At 37.1% G+C, this 14,438-nt stretch overlaps 1 protein-coding gene across 1 annotated transcript; it reads right to left on the bottom strand.

Annotated features, from left to right (window-relative positions):
* Positions 1-1,162: 1,162 nt before the first annotated feature.
* On the bottom strand, positions 1,163-12,391 carry LOC149951527 (MFS-type transporter SLC18B1-like). The gene is made up of 14 exons (XM_090170057.1): positions 12,302-12,391; positions 12,033-12,226; positions 11,260-11,355; positions 8,738-8,811; positions 8,495-8,645; positions 7,102-7,170; positions 6,938-7,025; positions 6,590-6,729; positions 5,950-6,048; positions 5,790-5,884; positions 5,551-5,646; positions 5,411-5,482; positions 4,586-4,679; positions 1,163-1,538 (listed from the first exon to the last, which is right to left on the bottom strand). The coding sequence occupies exons 2-14, from the start codon at positions 12,210-12,212 to the stop codon at positions 1,470-1,472; spliced, it is 1,323 nt and encodes a 440-aa protein (XP_090026183.1). The 5' UTR covers positions 12,213-12,226; positions 12,302-12,391; the 3' UTR covers positions 1,163-1,469.
* Positions 12,392-14,438: the final 2,047 nt, after the last annotated feature.

Genomic DNA, 14,438 nt, shown 5'->3' with positions numbered 1-14,438 from the left:
GGAGGTATCTATCTACACCAAGTAGTTAAGGAGATTCTTGGAAGAATATGGCAGACGATTACAAATAAACCTGACTGTATTGTAAATACTGGCTACTAGTTACATTTTATTAATTATTAAACCACATACATTAAAACAAGAGGCTTTTTTTCGACTTTGCTGGAAGTACAATCTTAAGAAACAAATGGTATTGATGGTCTTGTCTCACGCAGGGCCGTAGCGCACCTAGCAAAGCGGGAACGTTCACTTTTGTGCCATTCGCGTCACGAGAATCGCGATTCACGTGCCAATTATTTAAAAGTTCATTACTTGCGAATCCGCATCGCGGGATCAAGCACGTGGTTAAAATGTGTTCTTTCTTTATTAGGGACTCTGCAGCATGACGTCACGCCATACGTTTGGCTATGGCCGCCATGCTGGTATGCCTTTTTTCCAATTGTAAAAAGCATTGTTTACGTATTATCTACGTCTTGCTGCCACGTCCCTATAGACATGGTGACTAAAATATCTGTCTTGGTGAACAGGGTGATTGAGATAGCATTGTTATGGATCTTTCTGTGGTAAAGTTAGTGCACAGTGTTAATTATGTTAAGGGATAGTGAGATTGTTGATAAACCACTCCTTTCGGGGGGAAAAACTATTGTCGTTATAGTGCGGTTATTAAATTAATTGAAATATTGTTCCATTGTGATTGGGAACTTGGGAAGTGCTCCTTTGCGTAAAAATTACTCTTAGGTTTATAACTTTCCTCTAAAAAAATTTCAGTTTCATTAAGGGTGAGATTTTTCTGTTTTTTTGTGGTTTCATTTCGAATGGAATTCTTTCGTTGCAGTGCAGTGGTAATGCATCTTATGGTGGTAATTTTTGAGCATTTATAATTTTAATGGACAGGGTGATTTGGAAAATTGTTCAGATTTTACTTTGAAATCTTTGACTAAAATGTACTTATCATATCAGCGGGATTGTATGTGTTCTAGTGTCTAGACATCTTGTTATTGTGGGTCTTTAGTTCTTTAACAAATGTTTTTTCGATATGGATGTTATTTCTATTTGTGTAAGGCGTTTCGACACGATATGTGTTTTTCCAATCAAATTGACAAACCGCATTTGTGACAACTGAGTCATTTGTGTCTTTTATAAATTTCATTAAACCTAGGTACATTTGAGTCTTAGAAATTCTGTGGAAATTCAAAATTGGTAACATGTTAACAAGGAATAGATAATTTAAAATATATTATATACAAAAATGTGGGATTTCAAATTATTTGTTAAATATTAGACAGATTAAGCAATCCCCCGAAAACGGGAACGGGAAACTTGTAGGAGTATAGATAGTACACAATAGAACTACGTCTATATTTCAACAAGTTTCCGTTACACATTTTCGAGGGATGGCTTTACCTGTCTATTGATGTAAACGCAACGCGAGTAAAATGTTTTAACTATTACACTCGCGGTTTTAAATGAATCTAGGCTCCATTGACAGACGCCTTGACGGGCGTTCTATTGCAGTAACTCGCCACCAGCTGAAACACAATCTGAAATGAAAAATAGTAATTACGAAACGGAAACAATCGTGTTGAACAAAATTCCACCTTTAGCTGGTTTCTCGTAAAAAGATAATAATAATAATAATCAGAACATTGTAGAATCTGTATAGATCGAACCAGTTCAAAGCTATCAAAACTTACCAAATTCTAAAGCTAGTAGGCTGGCGGGTGGCTTTTAATAATAATAAAAATCAGCTAGGCTTCTAAAGCATTCAATTCAGGTAGTCGGGTTACAATTCGTAGGAGGGTGGAGGTAAGCCCTGCAAGCCAACAGCTTCCTACACTAACTATTACCGTTAACCTCAACAAGTTCTTATGGAAGGGGAAACCGAAGAGCCCGGTGGAAAACCCCTTTAACCTCTGAGGAGAAAATTCGCAGAAAGAATTGTTCCTAGTTTTCACCCAGTGCTACAACCTGGGATCGAACCTGGCTCCTCTAGCTGCGAGGCTAAAGTGCTAACCACTCCGCCACCCCACGTCAGATTACGGAATTGGTAGCGCTAATATCCATAACTAATTTCTCCGTTGAATGTGAACACAACTGTAGCCTATTTGAGTGGCATATTCGTTAGTGCTATTACAATTTTCTTTACAGTCAAAGTAGACATTAATCCTATCACTTACGACGTTAGTCCCAGCATTGCCAGACGTTCGATAATTATCGTAAACGTCAATAATTTTCGAACTAATTTTTGGGTCGTGTAATAGTTTCAACGACGTACTTTTTAATACGCATTTTTCGATAATTCTGCTTGCACATACGATCATTTTTCAATTGACTGAAAACCGAAACTGCCAATTTTAAACGTTAGATTTTGGTTTTCAATCGATCGATCTTATTTAAGCGTTTATAAAAATTTATATTTATCAAATATAACGTCTATATATATTCCCACAAAATTCCGCGAAATTTAAATTTGCGAACAATATTAAACTAATCATGGAATAAAAACCTTTTTTTTTCATTTTGGGGAAAATACTGAAATTTTCCGACTTAAAACTCTAAATAAAACCCTAGAGTCAGTTGCAGGCTAAGAAAGACAAAATATATAGTACATTCGGCGCAAGGATACCTCAGACCAGTTCCGGCCAGTCGACCGCGCGTAATTTAAATTTGACCACTTTACGGTCAATTTCAAATTTCGTGAGTTTCATAATTTTTTCGCGCCATCTAGGAACCGAAATTGGAATCTATTTTTTAATTTCATGTTGTCATGAGTTTAATTACTGAATGCAGCTAAAGAAAATTCGATAATTGAAGCTCCAAATATTTTAAATAGCCCAAGAGGTTACTATAAAAAGCATGATAAAGGTTTATTGTTAATAAGTAAAGAGAAAAATATAATTTTAAACGTCTATAGCTCATTAAGACAACGTTACCCCCAAGAAAGCGTGGTAACTATTTTAAAAGAAACTGCCGATTTAACTGGTAAGACGTAGAAATAAATTTACAAAATTAAATAATTATACATCTTTTAAATTTGCTCGCCACCACAATTATGAAATTAAAAGATAAAGATTCCAATTTCAGTCTCTAGATGGCGCCAAAAGACGACAAAAAGAGGAAAATTCGAATTTGACCGTAAAATGGCCAAATTCAAATTTCGCGCCGTGGAATGACCGGAAACGGTCTGAGGCATCCTTGCACCGATTGTACTATATATTTTGTCTTTCTTAGCCTGCAACTCACTATAGTTACTCATCAAAAGCTGACGTGTCTTTAAGGCCAATTTTGCGCCACAAGAAGAGAAATATTGTAGGTCGCAATCTGCCGACCACCTGGACTAGATTTTTCGCCAAACCGTATATTACTTGATGCGAAATGTAAAAATTGCACTCCATTGTTATAGTTACTTATTCGGTGGTTGCTCGTAGCGTCGTTGGCATACGTCATAAATAAGCTCCGCCGTGAAACGGCCGCCATGACATTAATTTCGCGTCACAGATCACGAGGCAAAACGCCAAACGATACTGTGAAATAATCACGTGGCCACTATGGGCGTCTTAATGTCATGGCGAACCTAAATGCGTTACCATGGCAACGAACACCAGTCAAACCCACGAGCAAGCTACGAATATATTTTCATTGAAAATAACTGTAATGGACAGGTTAAGCCACCTCTCAAAACGTGTACTTGGAACTTGTAGGAGTATAAATAATGCTCCTAAAAGTTGCCACTACACGTTTTCGAGGGGTGGATGAGGCTGAATAATAGCGTATCACCCCCTCCACTATTTTGTCTTCGAAAAAGTTTATTTTGGATAGTCAGCGGGAGCCTGCGAAGATACATGTCTCAAGCAAACAACATTAGTATGCTCGCAATATATATAATTAGCGGCTACACTAACTTGTAAGAGTATTGAAAAGTGTAGCCCAAACCTTTTGGTTTTATTCTGGTGTAGTACACGCAACTAAAGCGAATAGTAATTATAGCCAAGGCCTATTTCTTTTATGGTCTAATTTCTATTTGAAATACAGAAAGTTACGAAAATTGATCTAAGATGAAAGGTAACCACTTTATTTACCTTTTTCGAATCTTTAGAAGCAAAATCCTAGACGATTAATACGTTAAAAATGACACACTTTCGAGTGCGATGAAATGCTCGTTACGAAAGCCGTCATAGTTCGTTTTAGGGTTAAAAGACTACACCTTTAGTCCGAGAACAAGATAAAAGAAACCACCTAGTGTATATTATCTTTCGTTTTTCAAGTTGCACAAAAACAATGACCAATAGTTTCCGTGTAAGTATTTTTGCGCTACACTTTTGGCCAAAGGTTGGATTTCGGGCAACACTAGCCAAAAGGTTAAAATTATGGGGGCCAATAGATTCCACTAAATATATATTTCTGGTATGAATAACCATTGTCTTAGAACGGATACATACCTCCACTAGCCGAAAGTTTAGAACTATGGGGGCCACTAGATTTAACTAAATATATACTTCGGGTAATGTGCAATTGCGATCCCATTCTACATTTACCGTAAATATCAAGGTTCAAATTGAATAACCTTTATCTTTGAACTCATACATACCCCGAATAGCATTAACACAGCCCAAAGCACAGCGCCGTATGTGTATCCCATGTAGTCAATGAACAATCCGCCCAGAAAGTCGCCCAAGGTCATCCTGATAAGCAATAAAAGATATACACTTCAGTAAGGGCATTGTATTTTTCTTCATTAGGTGTCTGATATCTGCCAGCCCTTTCATGTCTATTAAAGCTGGGTTGACTAAGTTTGCGATTCTAAAGATCGCCTTTTTGAAGGTCGATATCATCATTCTCAAGGTCGAGATCGCCATGTTTATACTAGTTATTTTTTATAATAATATTTTAGTATATTTTCGAGACAAACATTTTGAAGGTTGAGATCGCCCACTTGGACACCCCTGCATTGATGGATGGATGTACAGTGCTTTAAATTGTGGGTAGCAATTGTGAGGACAGTGACTTCTTTTAAAATCTTCATTTCCCTCTCAGGTGAGTTGTTTAACTGAATCTTGTTTGCGTAAAACAGTAGGAATAAAAACTTCTACTGACCTTCGACCCTAAAGGTCAATCAAAAGCGCTCCAAGTGACAAAAACGTTAAATCAGATTAATAATTCCTAGTAGTTAAGTATGATACTGATAATTAGAAGTTTCTGTTAAACATATCTCTCGGGGTAGACGTGGCATATAGGAAATGTACTGAATAATCACTCCTAGTAGCGAGTATGTATTCCCGGTACGATATGTGCATCGTTTCCAGGGCTATTGAGTGTATGATTGTACCGCTAAATATCTCGTGCTAGACGTGGACTTGTGAATAATTCCTAGTAGTAAAACTGAATTCCAGATATACGATATACCCATACTTACCCTATATTTGTGAATCCCAGATACGAAACGGACACCAAGCTTCCAGCTATGTTTTCATTAAAGCCCATGTTTCTGTCATTTATAAGATGAATTTACAAATTAGGAATTTAAGTTGGTAAAACAAATGATTGGTTTTTTACATGAGTTGAATCTTGCATTGCAAGAAAATGGACACTGAAAGAGCGGACATTCCGATGGCGCATATTATGAGGGACACGATGAAAACAGAGAAATATCTGAAAGAGACCCACAAATATCTTTAGAAAGTAGAAAGATAATGTATATTGAGGTAAAAGTAAAGTAGAAAGATAATGTATATTGAGGTAAAAGTAAAGTAGAAAGATAATGTATAGTGAGGTAAAATTAAAAAATTCGTTACTGAAACGTGCTGACTAATCCGGGAAACGGACCAAACATAAGCATGCCGATAATGACAATGACGTAAGATGTAATTGACACGGCGGTGTACTTCCCCTGAAATGATGCAACATAGGCAATTTCAGTAAAATAACTTGCCACTTTGTGCGATTCTAACTTACAGTACGGTCACATAACTGTCCACAGATGGGGAAGGCGATGGTCTGTACGCCGTTGCAAACCATCATTACTAATCCCACTTGGGATAGCGTCAAGTTAAACTAGAAATCAGAAATTTGTTAAACTACATTTGCTAAAGAACACAATTTAGTAATTTTCATCAGACGATAATGTCTAATACAATAAGTATAATGTACTCCCATTTCTATCAACTTTCCTTGACTGTAGACATGACCCCTTTAAAGGACTTCCTCGTCACAGCTACTTAATCGAGATCTTTTTATGGAGAGGTCAGAGCACTCCGTTATCACTGCCGTGTAAGGAAGAGCAACCCGTTCGTGACAAGCGTAGTTTCTTCTTGAATAAATAACCTACAGGAACCGAATCATAACCAAAAACCCATTCTTCTAATAGCTGTGCTTGCCAGCGCTTCTACCGAGAGAATCGCGAAAACTTTCCACCCAATTTCAAAACACAAGCAATTATAATTCCCCCACATTAAGGTCTCGCGTAACTAACTTCCCCCACATTTAGGTCTTGTGTTTCTTTCTTCCCCCACATTTAGGTCTGGCGTTACTTACTTGCCCACATTTAGATCTCGCGTTACTTACTTACCCCATATTTAGATCTCGCGTTACTTACTTCCCCCAGTTTAGGCTCCAGCATGGAAGCGAAGAATGCCAACAAAGCGCCGTAGAGCATGAAGGCGTATAAATAGTAAAGTACTCGAGGTGTCACCGTGTTCTTGACAGCGAACATCACTCCGGTCGTTTCCTTGTATTCTATGAACAACAAAACAATATCAGTCTTTTTCAGAATATGTCAGAGAGAAAACCATGAAGAAATTGGACTTTTGAAACTCGATGCTGGAGCCATCAACCCGTCTCGCGGATAGACTCCCGCAGCTTGTTCTTTTTAATTTATTTTAGTCATGGCGCCTAATTTTATAAATTTGGGAGAACGGACGAAAAATACAGAGAATTCTCTTACCCGTTTCTTCTACCCACAGGTAAATTACTATGGCGTACAATATGCACACACCACCAGCGACGATGAAAGGTGACTGATAACCTCCCGCCTGCAATGGTACCTAACATTAGTAAACGTAACTCCCAAGCCGGTGATGGAAGTATTTACAAGGTTGACTGTCTTACCTGCAAGAGGAAAGCTCCCAATGGCGCCGCTACCAAAATGGAGAATGAGAACAGACCTTCTAACACGGCCTAAAATTAAGAATACCAAATCGATAAGAATTATGGTTTACGTTACGCCATTAGTCTATAATTATATGACCAGTGGCGTAACTAAGGGCAATTTCTCCCCGAATATTTTGGGGGTCCCTTTTTTCACCATTTTTACGCCACTGTAGTACATTAGTTTGTTAGTTAGCCTAAATAATTACTCATACTCTATAAGGTCCTCTACCGAGAAACTTAAGCAACTTAAAAACAAAATATTATATTTTGCCTCGTCTGCCGGCACTATGCTGAGTTGTTGATAAGGCAAAGGCCTAATGACTGAAGCCCACCAAAGATGAGTGGTCATTTAAGAAACGACTCTCAATGGACCATTACTATGCGAAGTGTGACTAACTTATAAGAAACGTAATTTAAAACCTATGGTTACACCTACGTCATCTTTTTCATTTCTACCCTTTAAATAATCAGCTAGGCTAATACCCAAGGCACCACCTTAAGGTCAAGTCATCTAGCGGTAATGGCCGGGTTCTACTGCCTAGGAGGGTGTTGGCAAACCCTTCAAACCACGCGAGCCAACAGCTCCTTACACTAACTATTACCGTTAACCTCAATGCTTAGTTTGGTGAAAATATGCTATACTTTCCATCAACTGTAAATTACTAGCATAGAAGACGACATTTTGTATTTACTGAACCACCATTTAAGCAAGGGCAGTTAGTAGAATCCCAAGAGTCGCAATTAGCAAAAATCTAGAGATAGCGCCATTTTATCGACTGCCAGGCTATTCGCCATGATAGGGTGGTATCGGCTTAGCCATAGAGTAGGAAATAGTGTAACTGATCGAAACGGGAATTTTTTTTTCGCTAAAGTCGAAAAAACCCTAACTGGTACAACGACTAAATGAACTTTTTATTTTGATAATTTATTTATTAATTTTACAATAATCTAACAGATACTTTTGATATACCCGTGGTAAGGTTCTTTAAGCGTTCGGTGCTTTGATAATTCACTTTATAAGAGCACGGACGATGTGGAAGCAGCTATATTTATCTAAATATTACTGACAGCTCGGAAATAAGCCAGTTTCCATACTATCCGACGCATGCGCAGTTAGGCACAAAATCAATCGATAATGGTACTTTCAAGTCATGCCTCAACATGAACTCGGTGACATAGGACGTCAAGTTAGGTTTGCCTTTATTGTGAAAAGTTCCATAATAATAATATTTATCTTTTAAACTAAAAGATGTCAGTGCGGTTATTGAAATTAGGTCGTTTATTGGATTTATCGATTTTCGGATATGAAACTTATTTACTTTTAAAAATTCAATTGGCTTAATCCACTAACCATGGCAGTCGACAAATACTGTATCGGGGTAATCATATTGGTTAAAACGAAACTAGACACGTCCGTAGCTCCCAGCGCCGCTCCGTGGATGATTCTTATCACCAGTTGAAATACTAAGAACGCCACTTTATTTTCAATCATGTAAGCGAACCTAGAAGGCAAAAGTGAAACGGCTGTTTTTATGGTTGAAAATAATCTAGGAAATAACGCTTCTTATTCGCGTCCATTGTGTTAAAACCTTACCCGAATGCGATGCAAGCAATCCCTGAAAATATAACTCCACATAATAACTGCTTCTTCGGAGATATGATCTGCATCTGAAACACACACGCACGTATGAACTATATGAAGATGACCTGTTTCGAAACGCACCGTTCAAAAAGTTAACACAATTGACGACACATTCATAGGAGAGATGAGTTTAGCCAGAAATGTATAAGTAGGCATCTTGGCTATGAAAATGAGACACATCTTCGTAGGAACGAGGCAGTTTCAATGGGAGCTAATTTCCCATTTAAAGGTATAACGCAACACATTGCTTAAACAGTGGTGGATTAAACAATGGGCTGAGTAGCCTTAAGTCTAGGGGCCGGAAACTTCTCAAAATGTAGGGAAGGCCAAGATGAGATAAGAGCAAGCTCAGGGGTCTAATAAAGCTTAAGCCGAGGACTAAGTTAATCCGCCATTGACTATTTACATGTATTACTTTGCCTATAACGATGTGAAATGTAAAATATATTGCGTAAGAATATTTACTTTTTTCAAACCATCTGTGCCTGATTTAAAGGTCTTATTTATACACTCTTAGAAAAAAGGTTCCAAACCAAGTCCAAAATTGCACACAGTGTGCCAACATAGGACGATATGTACAAATTTGTTCAATTTGGGAACCAGTAATCCAAATTTTTCTCTCTACACGATTTTGGGTAAAATTGTGTTCAATCGTTTTCTGAAGCGTCCAATATACGCGGCTGAGAGTTAACCCCCGTCATTACCCCACCCAATACAGGAGGAGGTGATTCATTTACGCTCGAAATGTATTGTCTGATTTCTCAAGAAAACTGGTTTTTAGAGGAGAAAGTATAGGGACCGCATGGAAGGTGTTTTACAGTTTCTCTGTGTCGTAGAAAGGTGGACAATTTAACATCAGCGAAACTTGTTAACACTGTTCCGTATGCAACGTCTTGATTCCGAGGCGTGAAATAAACAAGTTGGCCTAAAGGTAATGTACAATATGTAGATACAAAAGTAAGTTTCTACTCTAAAACACGTAAAACCAACACCATCGCTCTTCGGACTATATTTCACGCCTCGAAAACAAGTTGGCCCGTTAGGATGATGTTTTATGCGCTTCCATAGGGCTTTCCACTCTATGCGAGTGTGTTACTTTATGTCTTGAAGCTTTTCCTTTTATGTATGCGTGTATGGGTGTATGTGGGTGTGGGTGTATGCGTGGATATATGTTAATTCATCTTTATAATTAGGCGGTAGCGCCATCTATATTTTGTAAAGTTATATGGCTAAAAATAAATAATTATTAGCTAACTCACCGTAACTTGAGTTAAAAAGGATCGTGTTGACAGAATAAAATTATTTTTAAACAACTTCAAAGATTTGTTTGTTACGAGTAATCATACATTTCAATTTCGCATGAGATTCGCGAAAATATTCAATTGCAATATAGTTGCCACCACTCGAGACAGATGCCGCCACGGTAGAACGATAAAGTTGATAAAGTCTCCTTATTTAACGAAATTGGTCCCGCGCCAGCCAGATTTAGTTGTACCTCTAGTTAATCCCAACTCAATTCCTCTAAACTATCGAACTCAATGGAACACATTTTTAACCAGTTATTATTATAAATAAAATTATTACTTCACTTATTCTTTCAATTATACCTTGAAACATAATTGTAACACTAATTTAAGACCCTGTAGTGAACATTTAATTTAATAGCGTAACTTGAAATCAAAATAAGAAAATAAGGCGCTCTAACAGTTCATTGTCTAAAGTCACAGTAAGTATTGGACGGTATCACCTAAAGAAATAAATCTATTGAACCGCTAATATTCAACGTTTGTTCATTCGTTATTATGTAAGTTATTGCTCAACATCGAATATTTTCAGCTCCAAAATGATACAATTTAGAAATTGATGTTGATGGGTTTAGTGTTCACTATCGAACAGGACCGAAAACTTTCAAAATTAGACGAAACAATAGTTTTTATATTACACGAATTAAAATCCAATATCGGACAAATAACCTCCCAGTGTTGAACATAACAACTTTCGAAATTGTACAAATAAATAGTTGATATTACACGAATTAAACTCCAATATCGGACAAATAACCTCCCAATTTTGGACAATTTGAGTCCCAAAATTAAAATATATTTGATGCTATATTGTACAATAATGAACAAATTAACTTCCAATATATCCCGTAATAATGTGCAATATTGGATCCACATAAAGTCCAACGTTGCACGTATTTTTTTGTGCAATTTTGTACAAAAATACGTACGGTATCAGTGACAACAATTTGGATCATGTTTTATACAATAATGGACGAATTTCTCTAAGAGTGTACCGTATTTCACCCCGTACCATTTTTTTAAAATATGAGCGGGAGCTTGGCAAGGTAAATGTATAAAAATTATAAAGTTAGCAGTATATTATATACTGCTGATATAGCTCATGACCTTTTGTGAGAAGGTTGAGGGAAGTTTAATATGTGACTTCACCAGGGTTGCCTATTCGCTTACCATTTTCAACTCGATATAGACGGCAATCAAGACCACAAGGTGCAAGACTCCCATGATCCATCCTGTTTGCAATCCTGTCAGTCCCTTCTCACGGGCCTAGACATTGATATTCATTAGCCGTGTTGCTTGCTCTATATTGGTTCAATTTCGGGTCAAAACGTTGACACCGCCATTTTCGCCACTTCCCCTTACCTAGCGCTGATTGTAGGGGATGATTTTCAAAACGAATTGGATTTTAACGTTAGGCTAGCAACTGGCCAAACTGGCTACATTAATCCACCTGTTGGTGAAAAATCGAAACTTATGCACAAACCCCCAATTCATGTTACCTGAAACTGCTAGGTGGTAAGGGTGAGGGGGATTGGAAGGATTTGTTCTTTTTCTCCGCCAGGTTGCGTAGGTCCTAATTTTGATTTGTCCCGCGCCTGTCTAGTGCTGAATACATGGGTCCTTGTGCTCAATTCAAACTTATTGGGCCTTGATAGTCTTATGATCTCATTGATTGTGTAAATATTCCATTTATATTGCAAAATTTTGAAAAATGCTCTATTCGTGTAGGCTATCTTATCTATCTATGGGAAATCGACCATCAATCTGGCGTTTCAAAAAGTGCCAATAAAAGAAAGACTTGGAATTTTTCTTCCTGTACCTAGAAAATATTAGGCCTACTAACAAACAGTCATGATATCGTTGCTGCTTATCATGGTTGGCCCAAAATGGCGGATCCTATTTTAACACCACGATACAGCAATATCTGGTTTCGTTGAACTTACTTTATTGGGAAAGAAGGATGATGGTACGAAAGCCGTGAGGAAGACCATGAATTGGGCGCCTCCCAAAATACCGACCACAAAGACCACTTTCTTCAATTTGGGTTTGGTTTCATCTTGCAACACTGGCGCTGACGAATCAATCGTTGCCACGGAAGCGACCAAAGAAGGTTCTGACGACATCCCAAAAGCGTTAACTAGATAACCGATTTAATTAAACTGTCTAAGAAGAGCTACCTAAATTTTTATTTCCGAAAATAATTTGAACACACCTTAGTAATCGAATTGAATGTTTCAGCTATTGAGTTTTCCCTGCCTTTATAACGAAACCTCAAGTGTCCGGTTGCATTGAGGAAATAAACTGAAGTTAAAAAATATTGAAATTTCGCAAATGAAGATTCATCCAAAACGAAGCCGATGAATATTAGTGGAATTTATTCATTACGCTAATTCATAAATCTTTGCTTGCATTTTTCTAACGAGACTGTCAATGTGACGAAGCACGTTTTGTTAATTTTTCACATTGGCTTTTTTGTTGACGAATCGTTAAGGTAACTTAGTTGCATTCAGTGACAAGAATGTTTAAGCCGTGCTTCTTCCTAATTATTATTAGTGCCAAGGTCGCGGATATCCGTGGCGCCAGAAGTGTATAAATACTTTCTCGCGAGAGAAGTGTTCTTCATTATAAACCGCTAATGTCATTCGCTTGAATCTGATTTATCGGAAGACATTTCGGAAGATAATATTTTGGGTTTGTTTCCAACAAAAATGCGTTTTTGTTCAAGTTTGGTGAAGCCTCAGACCACCAAATAAGGGAGGTGTTGCTAAGCTTAAACGTGCGTTTTCAAATGGCAACGCGTAGCGCGCGCCCCCTCAAGTCAGTCGTCCGCATTTTATCTACTCTCATTTCACGTGACTATTAAATTCGTCTGCATAATAAGTCTAATGGTGATGTTATGAGTATTTGTAAGTTGACAGTTTTAGTATCTTAGAATAATGCCCTCAATAAGGGGTTCGTATGGTTCTTGTAAAAATGATAAAAGATATTCTTCTATGCCTTATATGAAAAATGTCACGTTTATTAAGATTCCTAACCCAAAATATCACTATCCAAAATGTGAAACGTGGGTAAAGGCATGTGGTAGAATTGATTTCACTATGAATGACGTTCTAAGCCGCCACAAAAATAACAAAGCAAAGCAATATTATACATGTTCTAATCATTTTGTGGACAGAAATGGCCCTACTGAACAACATCCAAATCCAATTCAAAACATTAAACTTGTAAGTATGTGAAAATATACACCTACACTTTTATTGGTTTTAAAAGTTATTAAATGTGCATATAGGTCCAAAAATTAAATGGTACTCGACAAGAGATCACAAATCATTCTCACTTAAATACAGTAGTGCTTAATAATCTGGAAACTGAGCTGGTACAACTCCCACCAATTTTGAGGGAAAAGGAATTGCACGTCGAAAATTCTAACTTACCAGTAAACCTGGATTCTAGATTACGCTCGAATCAAACACATGAAACTGGCATGGTTTTAGCTCAGACCACTGAGGTTTTAGCAGCATCAAAGACATTGGAGGCTATAGAGTTTATGGATACAGACAAACCTATGAAAGCTAACTCTGTTACTGAGCTTCGCACATCATCAGCAGTGCTTAAGACATTGGAGGCCATACGTCCAAATGAAATTATGGAAGCTAAGTCCCTCTGTGAACTTAATGATATTAAAGAATATCCTGTAGGCTGGCTTAAAAATTTTGAAACTTCTAAGTTAGAATTCATTAAACTCGGAGTAGGGATGACATTTTCTATGAAGATTGTTATTGATAATAACTTCAATTTTTCACTAAATGTTTTGAATGAGGAAATAGGCGAAAACCACCCATTAAAACAAAAATTACCCAATATTATCCAAACACAGGAAGCTTTGAAAAATACATTAAGTGAAGTTAATAAATGGCAAGTTTGCTGTGGAAATCCAGATGAACATTTAAAGAGTGAATATTTATCAAGGCATCGTAAAAATGGGTTTAATTGCACTGTTACACAAGCTGTTAGGTCCTTAAAGTGTAGTAAAATATTTTCACCAGTTTCTAAGGCGAAACGTTGCAAATTTTGTATAGCTTTACTATCTCAACTTAGAGTTTTAATTTTCAAACGCAAGAGAAATTATCAACCTAACAAAATCTCTAAAACCAAATATATGTCTCTCCTGAAAAAAGATTTACTTAAAAAATTAAAAACTGCTAAGCGAGATGTAGTTTCTCTTAAAAGAAAACTGACAACTGCCCAAAAGAAATTAAGGGAATATATTTCAAAAGGAGATGATGTTGGATCTGAAAATAACAAAGATTTAAGAGACATTTTAAAAAACAACGTGGATTCTGAACCTG

The sequence above is a fragment of the Leiobunum rupestre genome, chromosome 3 (assembly GCF_980474605.1).
Source record: "Leiobunum rupestre chromosome 3, qqLeiRupe1.1.hap1, whole genome shotgun sequence".
NCBI lineage: Eukaryota > Metazoa > Arthropoda > Arachnida > Opiliones > Sclerosomatidae > Leiobunum > Leiobunum rupestre.
Note: the sequence above shows the minus strand (reverse complement) of the source record. Positions and strands in the feature narration are given on the sequence as shown.